The 16,969-nt window shown below is 48.7% G+C and overlaps 1 protein-coding gene across 6 annotated transcripts in view; it reads left to right on the forward strand.

The window, feature by feature from the left end:
- Positions 1-60: 60 nt before the first annotated feature.
- LOC146206484 (uncharacterized) overlaps positions 61-16,969 on the forward strand; it is a 252,153-nt gene continuing 235,244 nt past the window's right edge. For all 6 annotated transcript variants that reach the window (XM_084591193.1, XM_084591194.1, XM_084591197.1 and 3 more), the window contains exon 1: positions 61-368. In XM_084591193.1, coding sequence (XP_084447319.1) covers positions 213-368 — 156 coding nt within the window. In that variant the 5' untranslated portion in view covers positions 61-212. The remainder of the gene's footprint in view (positions 369-16,969) is intronic.

The following is a 16,969-nucleotide window of genomic DNA, read 5'->3' on the forward strand; positions in this document are numbered from 1 at the left end:
GGCTGCTTTCAGTCACGTGGCCACCAGCTATTTTACTTTTTTTTCCTCTCTCTGAGGTCGCGCAGGCGTACTGAGACTTACGTGGCGACCTTTCAACTCCCGTATTATTCGTTCGCGTTTGGAGACGTGGTAGTGTTTTCGTCCAGTCCACGCAGTTTCTTAATGTGCAGTCGGGGCTCTAGCAGCCAGTGGTTGGATACTTAATATGTGCAATGGCCTACAAACATCGCGAGGAGATTGTGGGCAAACGATTTCTGTGTGTGAACAGTGCGGGCAAAGCCAAACTTTCCAAGGCACCAGATTTGGATTGGAGGGCTGGAATAATCCGTGCAGCATCGCATAAGGATCCTAAGCATCCTGAGCTTTCTGTAAGTAGCATGACTTTTCCTCCCGCGTTTTGTGGTCACAGTTCGGGCTACATGTTGTGTGGGATGGCAATGGAATGTCTTGCCGAAAGCCCGCGCGCTGCAGCCATTTTTTTTTTTTTTTTTTTCATCTTGTGAGAACTCGGTGCAAACGAAAACAATCGTTCTTTTGCATCGCTTACACCGTCTGTGCATTATGTTTCTCTTGATGGAAGTATTAGCACGAAAAATTTTGAGTTCGACGTGCATGCTTAATCCGCGAGTCTGTCGCGGGCTTCCCAAGTATGTTCTAAATTGTCGAATACACTTTATTTTATTATGGTGTGCTTCATTGCTAGCTTTGCTGTTAAACGAGCGTTATTGTTATCGCTTTGCCGTCTGTGCAGGTTATTTTTTTTTTTTCTCTTGATGGAGATGTTAGAACAAAAAACTTGAGCAGAACGCGCATGCTTATTCTGGCGTCTGTCTCGGGCTGCGTTCCTGCAAGACGCATGTTCAAAACTGTCGATTACATCTTATTTATTTTATTATGATGTGTTGCACTGTTAGCGTTGCTGCAGTCGCACAGCGCGAAGGTGGACTGCAGCAGCGTTAGCGGTGAGCGTCCGCGATATGTTTACCTTTTCAGAAATGGCGGCAAAACGCTCCGAGACCTCAGTGCAGCGCAGTTTCCTTTTCTGATCTGAGCAATGTTTGTTCTATCGATACTGCAGCCAGCATTGATTGAAGTTTTTTTTTTTTCTTTTTTTTTTTTTTTTTTTTTTTTGCCTGCTTACAGGGTGGTTTTTACTGAGGCTTTGCTGAGCACCGCTGCCCGAAAGCAGATTAGCGGTAGCAGGTTGAAACTTGTGTTGTCGAGTGGCGATTCTCTAGTTTCCCCGTCTTGTGGCAGGTGCATACTGCCAGTGGAAAACATGCTCAGGGGTCGCGTGATACATTGCGAACTGTGTTCATCTGTGTTGAACCTTCTTGCAACTAACGGGTCACTGCGCGCGTTTTGCTTCTCATACTTGCCCCCAGTACGCTTGGTAACGCGTCCGAAATATTACGTGGAGGGGGTAATTTTGAAGGTAGCGCTTTTTTTTTTTTTTTTTTTTTTTTTGCGTTTAGTGATCATTTTGCGTCCTCGCTTTGCTGCCGATCGAGAAGGACTCTGTGGGCGTGCATGTGGAAACTTCTGGAATGGGGTCAATTGCTCCGTTGCGAGTCTGTTGTTGGGCGCGAAGCGGTTCGTATCGGAATCTCATGTGTGCCGTACCGCAGCTGCTCTCCTGCACGGATGCGTGTGGTATAAATGCATTCAGTGGGAAACAGGACGTACATTTTCCAAGCTATTTAGTCACGGACTAGCGTCCTGTAGGACGACCCTTTGTTCGCGCTATCGACATGAGCTTGTCCTTTCCTATGGCATTCTGCTTTTATCTCTACTTTATGTCCGTTTATGTTCGGGCTGTTAAAAGCATCGCTGAGTATTACATTTAGGAGTGATTCCTTAAAGTTCCACAATTCTTACAAACCATGACTACATTCATGGCTCTGCAGTGCTGCATATAATAATGCTTCATAGCCGTATCAGGTGCATGCTTTAGGTGTTAGATGCAACTGGAATGTCAAGGTTTCATCTCAGCACCAGATCTCTGCCATGCATCGAGCCTTGACACGCTCTGTGCTCTATAGGAATGATTGGCAGGCTTCCACCTGCTGTAATGCAATTTGGGACCTCTGCTTTATGTCTATCTCAACATTTGGTGCAACACTTGCTTTAATTTACACTTTGCTTATCCGCGCAGAACCAGCAAAACGAGCCATTGCCATACAGCCTCTGATTCGTTCTACACATGCTGATCCGGGTAGTGCCATTCATATGGGCTAGAATTTCACAGCGGAGAGTGTTAGATATTATGTCATAACTAGTTCTTTGTGTGGTTGCAGTTGGCCACCTTACACTCCTGTCAAATTCGTCACATTGATTTTTATTAACCATTAGCGACAGTACTAACTACTAATGCGTGATAGTTGCATAATTCATCATGATGAAACTTACTATCATGCATTTGGCTTCACGTGTGTAGATTTTTGCAGAACTGCTCAGTAATACCTGTCATTGAATCTACTTGTGCTGTTGGCTTTTTTTTTTGTATATGTGGGACGGGTAAAATAGGCTCAACACACTACTGACCCAGGGGACTGCTTATATTTTTGATTGCTTGAGAGTCCCATCCAAGTTTTTGTTAAAGCTCTCGTTTAGTCTTTTGTATTTACCACAGGGTGTCCAGCATGCATTCTTTGATTGCCCTTGCACTAGTGCATCTGCCAACATGTTGATCAGCAGTCATGGGCAGTATCGAAGATACATGTCGATACTATCTTTAGATACATTTTGTGTATCGGTATCAGGTATCGAGTGCTGAAAATGAAAGTATCGGTATCGAAAATACATTTGTGGTGTATCGTGTATTTTAATGATACTCGATACTCCGCAAAATATTGAAGCCTGCCAGACATTTGGCGCTCACTCAGGCGCTAGTACTAGTCGGGAGGCATCTTTGCCTGCAGTGCATCCTGATTTCCCTCTTGCTAGAAGTTTTCTTCAAACGCCCAGTCTCCTTAGCCTCCATCTGTCCATATTTCCTTTCTTTAAAACTGAAGGAGCCAATTGCAAGTAGGCGCTCATGAGGTTGTTTACTTGTGAGCACCGAGTGTGTACCACGAAGCCCCTAAGCCGTTAACAGACATGCAGAAACAAAGAACGAAATCAACAAATAAACAGCAAAGAAGACAAACAGGGTGTAGGGACCAATGCGCACTTCATCCCTAGCTGCTCTCCCACCCTTTGAAATCCGCCTCCGTCTCTGGGGCATGCGATTCTTGTCAAGCAGCATGCTCAGTATACTGACGAACTCTGTAACTTATGCACTATATAGCTCTTCAGACCCTTCAGCTTCCCATGTCGGCTTTGCTTGGCGGCAAGAACATGAGCGTCTAAGGCCTCAGTTGGGCACGATGCTGTCCTTACTCTTGTCGTTTACGGCGTTTGGTTCGACACAAACGTCTTTCTTTCACTAGGCTTTTTTCTGTAAAAGCTATTACGTCTAGAATATTAGAAATACATGACGTAAAAGCTATGTAACTGCACTTTTCCAGCACATAAATTTGAATAACAAATACATGGTGAAAGAATTTTTTTGCCAAAAACATTTCAGCGAAACGTCAGTAAAACTTGTGAAGATACCCTTGTTTCATCAAGCAATAAACTGTTAAAATGTTTTTGAAATATGCGAATTGATTGACGTCATATTAGCCACTCTCTCCTGAAAAGAATAATTTTTTTTTTTTGTCTAAACCAGACGCTAGTGAATCTAGACTGTTAACTACCTTCAAGACCCTCGAGTCGACGCGACTATACTTAACTCTTATCTTCTGGTAAAGGGCCCCTTCTTCAAATGTAACAGTGCGGCGTGCTCGACTAATTATATAGAGATGCTTTTCTTATTTGCCTCGTTTACAGTACGCTCGCGTGGCGCGGCTATTTCAGAAAACGTTCAGCCATTTTATTTTTGTTATCCTCTAGCTTTTAACACAGAATGCGAGCTTCAAAAGTCTGCTATCGCACTGATATCAAAATACCTGCTCTGTTCCCCAAGCGCACGCAGCACTGAGCCTTATAGCAAAGAGAAAACGGAGGGAGCCATCGGGTAATTAACGTGTAGTATATGAAATGAAAAGACAAAAGAAGTTCCAGATCATTACTCATGAATATTTAGTTATGACTAATTGCTAATTAGGTCTAGTTAGTGACTAGTGCTCACAGGGTGGTTCGTATGAAGTACACTACCTTAAAGAAATTGTTTGCTAGGCTGCTTGTGGAAGTTTTGTAGCCATGGCTTCAATTCAATGTGAAGTTCTGAAAAGGACAGCTGCCCGGACAGTGGAGCTTCATAAATCTGAGCTGTCGAATTTATTTAAGCCCTTTCAGAGAAACAAAAACTGCTATATATGTACCCCTGAAAGTTCTTGAAAGCATGGTAAAATTTTCCAGCTTCGCTAATAATATTACCGCCTTTATCACATTGGGATTTTGGAGATGTATCGAGTATTTGTATCGGAAATCGATTTCGGTTCGGTATCGAAGATACTTTTTTGAAGTATCTTGCCCAGCCCTGTTGATCAGCCCATCGCCTTCTGATGCCATTTTCCTTCACTGTCAACACATGTCTTCCACAGTTCTCTTATTGCATTGTCACCCTATTCACTATGTCTGTTTTATGAACTACTGGGCCATAGGAACTTGTTCGATTGTACTATCTTGATGTTCTTCAGTTCGTTTGTCTGGACACTTGAATATTCAGAGGTTACCTTGGTACAGCAAATCCATTTTTATTATTATGGGTTAGAGTATCTTCAATACAAAAAAGAGCTGCCTAACAGTAATATTGGATTATATAATGAATCATGCACGTGTGTCACATTCGAGATTCTCGGCGATGCATGTCATGGATGGCCAAGTTAAACAGCACGAGTCCAAGAATGGAGCCCTGGGGCACAGCCCTATCCAAGTACAATGGTTTGGGCACCAATCCCGGAGCCTTGTCATGTAACTGAATGGGTCTAGATGGAGATGTTTATAGGCCATATATGGCTCCCTTAGTGTCCTGATCAGAGCAGTGTGAAATGACTGGTGACCTTGTAAACACTGGAGACTCCCCATTACCTCCTCCATGGCCATGAGCCTTCTTATCTAATAGATGACTTTCAATTCAACTCAATTTATTATGGGGCTCAGACGGTGTTCTAGAGGAAGTGAATGTTTGATAAAGTAAAAACACATTTTATGTCCCAGAAAATTAAAGCATAGGTATTCTTAATGAGGTCTTATTTGATGTTTTCCATCTTGAAAAATATCTAATGCACACTATGGATAGTGGTAGGTGAAAGACAACAATGCATAGGCTGTGGCAAGTCAGTGGCCCCTGCTTATTTTCGTTGAGGTGTGTACATTTTTGTGCAAATTGGTGCAGCATGCTCTGGGGAGGAATGGTGTTTCATTTTCATCATTATTAATAAGCTTCAAGAAAGCAATATGATGTTTTTTCATGGACGAGCATTATCAGCATGCCGTAGTAAATTTGGTTTGCCATGTTTAGAGCTGCTGCAGTCCTCGTCTGCCTATATATACACACACACACACTCCTGCCTTAATTTGAGAGCTTTTTACCATTCTTGCCCATCTGTGATCTGCCAAGACACCACACACAGAATTGCATATCCTGCAAGCGGGAGATGGAAAGTTTGCTGAGATGTGCGACTGGCCTGTGACATTACTCCTGCTTGTATTCTGTGTGTGTGTGGTCAGGCAGTTGAGATATATTTCTCGCCTACTGCTGTGCTGTCATGGTACATATTGAAATGCTCATATAAAAAGTTCTGTGGGTTCAAAATGTCGAAAATTGCATACTGTTCTTTAATTGTGTCTTCTCCCTTAAGCTTGTGGTGCGTTTTTCATTTTGATTTTTATTTATGAAAAGGGGAAAAAGTCGAAATCCGACCTTCAAGCGTGGCAAGGGTGCCATTTACCAGTTCCTTCTCTTTTCGAGACCTTTTTCGCCGCTTGCTCTCCAAATATGCGCGTTGCCAGCAGAGCGCAAAAGGCTCCATCGTGCTCGCAGCTTGAATGCCGCTACTGCGGGGGGGGGGACCACCTGTGCGCGAGGTTCACTCCTCTTCTGGCGGCATCTGTGTTGCGGAGTGCTTCGTCTGCCAGGCCTGCACGGCCTTGTTGCTGTGGCCTTGTTGCAGCAGCAATCGCTGATGGGCGAGGGGGCGGCCCCGTTAGCACCGGCGAGGGAGCGGGCCCCCTCGCAGTGCTGCTCGGCTGGTGCCAGTTTCCGGTGCCGCCAACGCTGGAATGTCCGTGGACAGCGTTACCCCCGTGGGCTGGCAGCGCACGGGAGAGCACTTTGCCGCGCGTTCTGCTGGGGCGGCCGGGGGCATTGAACCTTGGGCTCGGCTATCGATCCGAGCTCCGCCAGTGCGCTCGTTCCTCGGCGACGACCCAGGCACAGCTGGCCTCGTAACGAGCCCTGGTTTCTCTGCGATGCCCGTTTCCACTCTCTTTCTTGCTGGCCCCGTTAATTAGCGAACTGTACTCCAGCGGTCGCAAGATCCGCCGCTTTTGCTTTCGAGCAGAGTCCGCAATGGCGCCCGTCCACTCCTTCCGAAAACCAACTCTGTGCAGGATTTCGCGGCGTTCACTCAGTCTCGGTCAACTCTGAGGTCGCCTGTTTGCATGAAATAGCGCCTCGGACGCCGGCTGCCTTGCTCAGGCTGAGAAAGAGTAAAGAAAGAAGAAAACAACAATAAGCTACGTGATTTAGCGCAACGGGTGGCAGCGCCTGCGTTTGTTTTTTTTTTTTTTTTTTTTTTTAAGGGGGGGGGGGGGGATTGACACGAAATGAATGCACGGAATTTGAAATGCTACGCGAGGAATGTCTGCAACCGGTGCGATAATGTTCTTTAGATTGCTTTCCAGACTGCTGCATTAGTTGACAATTTCCGATTCCCATGCACGCGCGCAGTGAACACATAGAGCAAGGGAAATCATGCTAAACACGCCAGGCTAGCCCCAATGCTTTGTTTAGGTCACGATGCGTAATCAATTGCAGTTTATTTCGTTTCGACAACTGCTGGGGACCTAGTCTACTCTAGTTTTCCATTAAGCTGCATTAATGGGTTGTGCACTGTTTCGCCCTTGAAAATAAGAAAAAAAAAAGACTAAAATTACGCAGTTCTTGTACATGTAGCCTTTCGTGTGTCAGTCGTTGAAGTACCGTTTCAAATGTTTCAGCGAGACGCAAGCCAGGGAGCAAAGCTAGAAGTGCATGTGAATATATACATGTCAGTTCTATAAATATTTATGTACCATAAATAAACTTCTAAAAATAAATTCTAGGTTGCGCGTATCGTCACAGGATTGGAGAAGGCAGAGTTAAGTGGTTTTTCTCCTTTCTTGTGGTCTTAAACATGACGATACCTATGCCATTGATGCCTTTTTATTTTCGAAAATTCGGCTGACTTGCTCATTTAAGAAGGCAAGTTTCGTTTCTTTTTTTCTCCGATTAATTGTTTTCGACGGAAGCATTGTTTTTCTTTTTACTGATGCTCGTGGGGTCAAGAGTCACTTTGTTTATGTCTGCTTTTTTGTCTGCATGACCAGTTTATTTACCATCAATTAACGGGCCGATGGCAGTGCTTGGAATTGAGCTTGTCAAATGAATTTTTGTCACCACGAAGGAAATAACGCGTTGCTAGCCTGAGGGCGAAAACACGAGTAGATGCTCTTCCTCCTGAACCCTCTAGAGAATAGAGGGTGTTGCCTGAACCGGCAGACACAAAGCGGGGGGAAAGGAATGGGGATACCCCTGAAAGCATGGACAAACGCTAGTTGGCATGCTACGGTCGGGTTGCCAAGCTGGGTTGAGCCGGAACGTGGAGACAGGGTCAAGGGTTTAGCAGACAAGCTTGATAAGTTCGCAAGTTCCAAGAACCGCTTCTTTGAAGCCAGCCGCAGCTGTGTGGGAGGCAGTTTAAGCAACTGTAGCAGACCAGAACAGTGCACCGCGTCCTTCTTTTCCGCTCGCCGAGGTTGGCCTTCCTCCTGCACCCGCGGACCGAAGAGGGAGAGAAAGGAACGGGGGGATGCCCCTGAGCAGACGACGCTAACCCGTCGCTTTTCCAAGGCCACGTCCGCCGCTGCCACTAATTTACCGCGACTTCATTGCGCACCGGAACGACGAGGCGTCCTTCCCCGTCAACGCAATATTTCCACATGCCCGGCACAGCAACACACTTTTTGGTTATGCATGGTTTCGTGCCCGTGTCCTACGCCCATCATGTAACCTTTTTTTTTTTTTTTTTTTTTTTTTCGTCCAAAATTGTGCAACGGGTCCAGAATCGACCCGCTAATTCGCCCAAGTGGCTGCACGCCTCTTCCATCAATCGCTGTGAATGGTGGCCTGTTCATTGATACTGGCCTCTTCATACCGCGTTTGTAATCGGTTAAAAAAGACTGCTAACACTACCCCGCGGTATATTTAGATCTGGTCTGGTTGAAATACTTAAAAAAAAAAAATAATAATCATAATAAAACCAAACTCACTCTGCTACTTTTGCGCAGAAAAATTGCCGCTAAATGTTAACGCAGATCTGGCCTAGACGACTGCCTATAACCACACAAGTCGTCCCGCAGTAGTTTTTTTTAGTTTTTTTTTTTAAGGAGTGTAGACACCTAATTTTTTTGTTCAGGTTTTATCCTTCGTAATGATGTGAAATTTACTGTACACGGATTACCACGTGATATTCTCGTGCGACCGCTTAATAATTTATAATCGATTTTTTTTCTGGCCTGTTTTTCTGTTTCAACAGTGAGCGATGGCTGTGACGTTAGTCAGTCTAGGTCACATGAGGGGTAAAAAAGGAGCATTGCCTCAAGTACAGGAATCGCAACAAGGGAAGAGTCAGCGTTTATATCGCTGTTTTTAGACTTGATTGTGACGTCACAGCGATATCTCGACTCCACAACTTAAAAGGGGGTCCCAAGTTAGATGTGCAGTGCAGTTACCGGGACCATTTTTTTTTTTTTTTTTCGTTTCTCATAAATATATGCGTCTTGTTGGACCCGTAATGTTGCTTCGCATTTTTGTGTTTTGCTTTTATGGAGCTTGATGCGTTTTTCCTGTACGTTGTATGTGAGAGAGGGGTAGAGGTGTTTTTGCGTTGATGGTGCGCTTTCTCATTACTACCCTTCGCATGTCCTGTGCACACAGTGCAATGCTCCGACATTGTTCATTTCTCTATTATCGTCGGTGAAGGCACTGAATTTCACCACTCACTGTGGTTTCCCAGGTTGCCGCTTGGCATGCAAGCGCTAGCGTGCTTGTGAATGGGCATAAGTTGCGGCAGTGCCGTTCATCGGCGATTACTTTTTTTTTTTTTATCGCATTCATTTCCAGCCTATATCTCAGTGGCATTTAACTTGTCCCATTATGTGCCAGATCTGTCGTCGCGGTGCTGCAATTTCAATCTGACCCATTACATGCACCGCTTGTAACGCTGCGTTTTTAACTGCGGTGTGAAGAATTAGTTTCTTCTCACAAACCCGTAGTGGTGAGTGCCCCCCCCCCCCCCCCCCCCCCTTGCGCGCACGCCTTCACCGCGGTCACCGAGGCTGGCTCGCGGAAGGTGCTCTGTCGGCGCGATAGGAGCAGGCCGTGTGGTCACAGGGGTGGGGGGGTGCGATAGGCGCGCAAGGACGGCCTCCGGTGTTCGCTTTGTGCGCGGGCGGCACGTGGTCGCCCATGCGCTCGGCGCGGGTCAACGGTCGCGGAGACTGCGTCATACGTCCGGCGACTCGCGTGAGACAGTCCGGAGGTCCCGACTCGCTCGGTCTGTTTTCGGACGGGGGGCCCCGCGGCGTCTGATGCGGGCTCGGAAAAGTTGTCGGTGAAGGATATGCTGGGTCCCGCTTTTCTCCGCCTGAACAATGGCGGGCGCGTCACGTGCTGTAAATGGAACGTATTCCGCGAATGCATTGAGAGGCTTTAAAAGGTTTGTGGCTCTATTTCCGAGTCTTGCCACTCGCCGCAGAACCGACGGCTTTGGGAAAGTCTTTCCCTCTACTACTGGAAAGGCCTTTCCACGTCGATGCGTTATGGTGCACAGCAGAGCTGGTAGGCAAGTGGTTTGTATGACTTCTTGTCTGCAATTCATCGTCGGCTTAGTTCTGGTGGTGATCTGTGCGACTGTGACCTAGGACACACTGCTAAGATTCCACTTCTCTGAGCATGCCCGTTCTACATCTTACTGACCTCACGTGGGATTTCGTCCCGGCCATACGGGAAAGCCTTCTCCGAAGGATGTCCTCTAGCCGTAGCTATGCACTCCTGGCTAGAATTCGTGGCAGCTGTCTTTCTTTTTTTTTTCTTTTCTGTCTTTACTCTGACCGCGTACATACATAGCCGCTATCGTTCGTGCCAGCCGGGGGTGCGCATTAGATGTCAGCATATCAAAAAGACGTCATTGCTTATGTTAAGCGTCTGTTCCGAGCGCGATTTCTCGCCGACCACCGCTCAAGGAGGCTTCGTCGCTCAAGGAGGACACGAATCAAGCTTTATGCAAGGTTTATTATTCATGGAAGGCTTACGACGGGTATGGACATACGCGAAAAGTGGTCGCATCGTTCTAGAGCACTGTAACATCGGTCGGGTTAAACTATAGCCGGACTCCGGCGGCCCGTGCGCGCCGCCGCCGCTCGAATCCGGCCATAGTTAAACGTATCGTTTAGAACGTAGCATTCTTACGCCGTTGTTTAGAGAAACCATGGCTTCCTCTCTCACAGTCGTCCTCAGGTCGCGTCGTAAACCAAAGTAAGGTCCGCACTCCGGGTACCCCGCGACAGTCAACACAAATCTTGCGTGGGGATGCGATCTCGTACAATGGCCCACTGGCGGCGTCGAAACGCCCGCTGCCCATTGTGCGAGCTCGGTTTGGGGGAGCAGCGGAGAGCCCCGAGACGCACGTTTTGCCATTCCTTCAAGTTCCGCACAGGGGTCGTCTTCCCGCGGTGGTGTCTGCTCAGAACCGCTCCGTGATTTGTCCGCAAGGGCCCCGCCAGGGTGGTGCAGTGGTTACGGCGATCGACTACTGTTCCCAAGGACGCGGGATAGAATCCTGGCCTCGGCGGCCGCTTTTCGATGGCGGCGAAAAGCAAGGCGCCCGTGTGCTGTGCGATGTCAGTGCACGTTAAAGCACCCCAGGTGGTCTAAATTTCCGGAGTCCTCCAGTACGGCGTCTCTCATAGCCTGAGTCGCTTTGGGACGTTAAATCCCACAAACCAACCAACCATTTGTCCGCAAGGTCGCCTGGCCGCATGCACTGCTGCGCTGTTGCATACTCAGCCGTGTGCAATCGGTGGGGACTACGCTCGCAGATGCATGACAGCAACCGCTTGGACTCCGCTGCATTCTCAGATGCTTCTTTATAAGAGGCCAGGGCTCTTCCTCGTCGCAAGAAAAAAAAAAAGTAAATTTATAGTTTCGTGTGTGCAGCTTTAACGAGCTGACAACACTAATGGCTCAGATCAGTCGTTTGTTTAATGTGCTTGAGAAGAAAGTATTGCTGCCAAAATCGCTCGGGTTTTTTTTTTTTTTTTTTCCATTTCCGGCATGTGTGACTACATCGCAGGGCTGAGTACGGCGCAACCGTCACGCGAGCAAAAAACACGCCACTGCTCGCCTTTTGAGTTGCATTTCGGCGGAATTCCTCCGCCAGCGCTGTTTTCCTAGCGTTGCGAAGGGACGTGTAAGCGGCGTTTATGCCCGAGCTGCCGCTTCTCGTTCCCGAGTTCTCTCTCTTTCTCTCAGTTTCGCCGCCGATGCTGCATTTCATACCTTTTCTGAAGATTTAAAGTAATACGAGGACTTCCATAGGGCTTATTGTCAAGTGTATGATTCATACTTTTTGTGGTGGGTTTTATTTGTTTTTGTTTATTTTCACCTTGAAAGTGTTAAGAACATGTATGTAGGTTTAATTATACATCATTTTATTGCATTCATGGTGACAGTCTAAACTTCATCTCCAGCAGCCGAAGTTTTGTTCCCCCCCCCCCCCCCCTCCTTATTGTTTTCATTTTTTTTGCTCCAAGCGCAGTTTTTGTTCTTCAGTATCTGAAATTTCTAACACAAATTGCACTGTACAGGTCATTGTCAAATCTATTATCAATAATCCTTCCCTTGCAGGAGTTCAGTATAAAGGTGCAGTATAGAAAGCAGCCTCTTCCGCGCCGCACTCAATGTCTCGTTCATGCTTCGCTTAGTCTTTCTCGCTGATTTTTTCGCATCATGCGTGGCCACCAACCGGCCAAGGTAACTTCGGGGGAGTGCGCGGAGAAGCTACCCTGGGGCCTTCGGTGTGGTCGCGTTGGCTTGACCTCCTTAGCGCGTCCTTTCGCTGTGACCTACTTGGAGGGCTTTCAAAGCCCGGCACTCGGACGCTTGCGGGCCTTTCTTGGCTAGCACAGGCTGCCGCCTCCGGGCATGCCGTTGCTTCCGCCGCTTCTTCGCCACTCGGAACACGCGTTCTGCTCTTTTCCCCTTGCTTGTCCCTTCATGGCCGAACGAAGGCTTGCGAGGCGGGTTGCCGTAATCCGGAAGTTTGCTGTGGGCGAGCAAAGCGGAGTAGTAGCTGTGCTTCGTGTGGTTTCTCTTTTGGCCACGAGGGGACTGCACGCGTTGCAACGCGGACGTTATATAAAGCTGTGTAACATCCTTAGTTGTGAACTAATCGCTGAACGTGTGTGCTGCGTTGTAGCTGTGGCATGTGCAGGCAAGGTCATTGCTGTCTCCGCTCGCTCTCAACGGGACCGCGCTGGCCGGTCTCCGAATCTCGCGCTCCGATGCGGCCAAGAGTTGGCTGTGTCGCTTCGTAGGCCTCCGTGGAAATGTGGCTCTTAGCATTATTGATTCCAATTGCTTTCGGACTCACCGGTTGGAATGTAGTTCATTGTATTTGTTGCACTAATAAGGTTCATGAATCGTTTGGAAAGTTTAAAGAAATTAGCGACGGAAAACCTGCAATCTCTGGGGGCCGTGCGAGCAGTTTGCACCTGCGAAGCGTTAGTTTGCACTGAGCAGTGCTCACGGCGCGGCGCCATTCACTTGCAGCCGCCATGCGCGGGCAACGGTAGAATGCTGTTTGGTTTTTGATATTGTTTGAATTGGGGTTGCTCGAGTGGTTGTTGCGCTCCACAGAATTTTGCTGTACGCGCGTTATCATGTTGTTTTGTTAATTATATCTTTGTATCGGGTGGACACGCTGTTGGCGGCTCAGTCGTTAAAAAAAAAAAAAAAACACTAAACAATAAAGATTGCACTTGAAGCGTTATCGGTCGTTATAGCGCCTCCTCGAGGTACATGCTTGAGGCCGCCTTGCCTAGGAGCGCGGCTCGTCCTGCTGCCTTCGTGACATGCTGGACGGAGCCGAGCGTCTGGCGCAACGCCAGGTAGAGGAAAACGGCGCGGCAGTTAGCAACAACGGTGCGCGCACCACGAAAACGGACGCCCTCGCGGCTGTTCCTGCTCAGCTGGCATATGCCACCTCGCCCGAGGCAGAGCCCGGCAGCATTGAGGTTCGCAGAACGGGAGGTCGTCTTTGAGATTTCTGGCCAGGGACTTCTGTCCTCTCGCTGTCCTGTGCTTTCCGCCAAACAGCGACGCATGCTGTACTGCTGCGATGTTTTTGCGATACAGACGAAAGAACCCATTAACTGCTTAAAATGGAGTCGGTCAGTATGAGTGTTGGGGTCTTATTAAACTCTGGGCCTTTGCAGCAACGCGGTGCTGTGCACTTATTTTCCGGACATTTTCCTCTCTGACGAGCTTTATTTGCTGCACCAGCATGGAAAAGGTTCCGCCTTTGAATTTCATGCTCGACACCTGTTCCGCGAAATCATGTTTGTTTTTTTAATCAGCTCCTTTTTTTTATTATTATTAGATCCCGTGTTTCCCGTAAACCCCGCAGCCAAGTGGTCCCAAAATTGCAGTAGCCAGCATGTTTTCGGCCCTCTTCACGTACAGGCACAGATCCCTGCTTTCCGCCAGCTGCGCATGCCGGCATCTCTCCGACTAGTATCGGCGTGCGCGCGCGTATTCTTTTGGGAGAGTGCAGTTGCGAAAGGGAGACGAGCCAGCTTGGCGGCGTGCGTCTGCATGGTCGTAGCAGCCCGCTGCTCGAATCAGCTGCAAATCGCCGAAGGACAAAATGAAAAAAAAAAAAAAAAAAAAGGCCACAGATGGCGTAATTTTTGTCACGATCGCTTTCTTGCGTAAGTTATTTCTGCGCGAAATGTTCATGGCAAGGGCGCGCGTTCTGAGCGTTAATATGTCGCGCGACTACGTTCTGGTTATCCGGATAATACGCGGTTTTTCGGAGCGCTAAAGGACCGCTAGGAGCATATTTGCCGCCTGTTTTTTTTTTTTTTCTTTTTTTCGTTTTTTTTTTCCGTTTTTTTTTTCGTTTTTTTTTTTAGGCGCTCAGTTTCACTATACAGCTTTTTTCCGCTGATCTAAGCCGTTTAAGCGTTAATTTACCCTCACTGAATAGTTACTATAACGTGAGACAAGACTGGCGCAGGCAACGCTTTTAAAGCTTCATTCGCGCGAAAAAGCACCAGTTCTTCACTTTTAACTCTTGGGTGTGGTCATGTGTGGCGCGTATGGTATAGCCGTCTACTTCCTTTATGTCCCGCATTCATTTCTGCATCGAAGCAGCAGCAAGGCAAAACAAACTGTTTGGTGTGTACTGCAGTTAGTGTTGTACTTGTGTGCGGGGAAGAGATGGGAGTAATGAGCACACATTCTTGGTCCGGATACGTAGAGTTTCGTCAGCAGTTCCCAGTCCTGCTTCTGAGCAGAATGACCGGGCAGTTGCGACACGCCCGAAGCTCAAAACCTTTGCGGAGCCATTCGCAACTCTGAGAGCCTGTGTGCATGGTTGTCCCGCCGAGAAGCAGACGGTGGGGCCCATGAACTTCAACCAACCCTATACGTTACGAAACGAAGTTTGCGATGACACCCCTGAACCTAATGCTGCCTTATTTTTTGCTCTTGTATCAGCCTTTGATTCCAGCCAGGCCTCGTTTCTGCGTTTTCTCCGGCCGGCAGCTGCGTAGGGTTACGTGACGAATGTTGGTGGACCGCAGGACTTAGTCTTCCATCTCTGCCTTTCTGAAAGAAGAGCGTCGCTGCACAAAAATGGGCAAGACTAGGGAGTTTTAGAATAGGGGAACCCAAGGATTGGGGCCCCCAAGAAAATACCGTGCCGTGGCGTAACGTTCGAGCCGACCGGAGAGTTTTAGAATAGGGGTTTGCCGACGCAGCGGAGCGGGGCTTGCGTTCGTCGATCGCAGCGCCCTGACGGTAAACCGTGAAAACATTTAAATATATAAAAGCCAAAACAACGCCATCTTATTAAACAGAAAATGCTGTCATTGTACAAAAATATCCTAAAAATACCAGTTATATAATCTGTTTTCTTCACACAAGACGAAATCGACCAATCTTAATCAATCCAGGCTGAGCCAGGAAACCTCATTTGAACCTTCCGCGCTTTCCGACGCCTGGTCCCCATGGCAACCACACGATGCGAGCTCGCTAAGCCTAGCAGCTCGGTAAATCCGGAAGCAATCAGGCAATATGGGGCGTTTTATCGCTTAAATTTGGTGGTGCGGGCATCATGAGACATAGCACAAGCTTCGTTGGCCTTTCGTTTGCCGTGAACGCGTGACACCATGCAGCGGTAACGACGAATGTGTGCCGAGGCGAGCGGCGGCCGCTTGACCGGACGCCGCCATATTGCCCGACCCTATCCGGCAATAGGGTCCACGCTATTTCGCCGAGATAGGGTCGCCGTCGTCCGCTAACCCAAAAACCCAAGGCCCGCTTGGGTTCTGCGCATGCGCACTCGCGCCCCGCTATTACCCTATCCCCCTAACCGATAGGGTCCCCCTATTCTAAAACTCCCTATTGCGGCGTGCTGAGGCACTCCATGCGGGCGGCATGGGACTGCCGTTTGCGCACTGTCTCTGCGTGCCGCCGTTACCGCGTGCCCCGTTTTGCCACGGCAGCCTCCGCTTCCTCCGTCTTGCGTAACAGCAGCCGCGGGGGAAGTGGCCGTAAAGATCGCGGGAGGCCGTTCAGAAATAGTGCGCTCAGTAAACAAATAGTGAGGTGGAGGCTGCACTTCTGTTTGCAAACAAGTGGCCGGGCGCTCCAGCGGATTCAGCCCATCGCACGAGCTTGGAGCTGTCGGGAGTCTCGGGTCGTTGACTCCTCGTAGGCTATTCAGAGCAGCCGCGGGAGCCGCCACCACCCGTTCACTGTCGCACCAGCGTTTCGTGATGCGCAGGTGCTCGTGCATCTTCCGCGACTGTAATTGTGATCATCTGGTTCATCTGGCATCGAGTCGAATTTACGCGGATGTTGGCTGGAACGTTGACTGAAGCCCCGACAGCCGGTCATTGGCGAGTGGAGCTCAACTGTAGTGCATGCATGCGAGCAGCGGTACTGGTGGATGTGAATGCTGATAAACCCAGACGCCTTGCGGGCTTTCTTCCGTGCCACTCGCCAAAATTCGAGTGGGAGCCGCTGCAGGTCGTCCTGCGTGGACCAACTCGATGCCGACCTTTGTGTGTTTGGTCCTGTGGACTTTCCACCAAGTTACGCGGGATGCTCCAAGTTGTTTGCCGATATCTTTCTGCGTCATTCATGTTGTAGGGCCGCGCTCGAGGCTGATCACTTCCGGGCGCGCGTCTCTGCATGCTGCCGCCACCCGCCTGTTTGCTTCTTGCATTGTGGTCCCCCATCTGCACGCGTGCCGCGTGTTGGGAAGGCCGACCGGACCGTCGGCGCCGGCTTTGAGGGACCCTTTTAGCCCGAAGGTCATTCATGGGGAGAGGCGCAGCGGAACGTGCTGCCGGGTGATCGCATGTATGGCACCCTTCGTTCTGGCGGGTAACGAGCACCTAAATGACACTTTTTACACTGCGACTTTGT

Source organism: Amblyomma maculatum, chromosome 1 (genome assembly GCF_055883805.1).
Source record: "Amblyomma maculatum isolate TAMU_Amacu chromosome 1, ASM5588380v1, whole genome shotgun sequence".
Lineage (NCBI taxonomy): Eukaryota > Metazoa > Arthropoda > Arachnida > Ixodida > Ixodidae > Amblyomma > Amblyomma maculatum.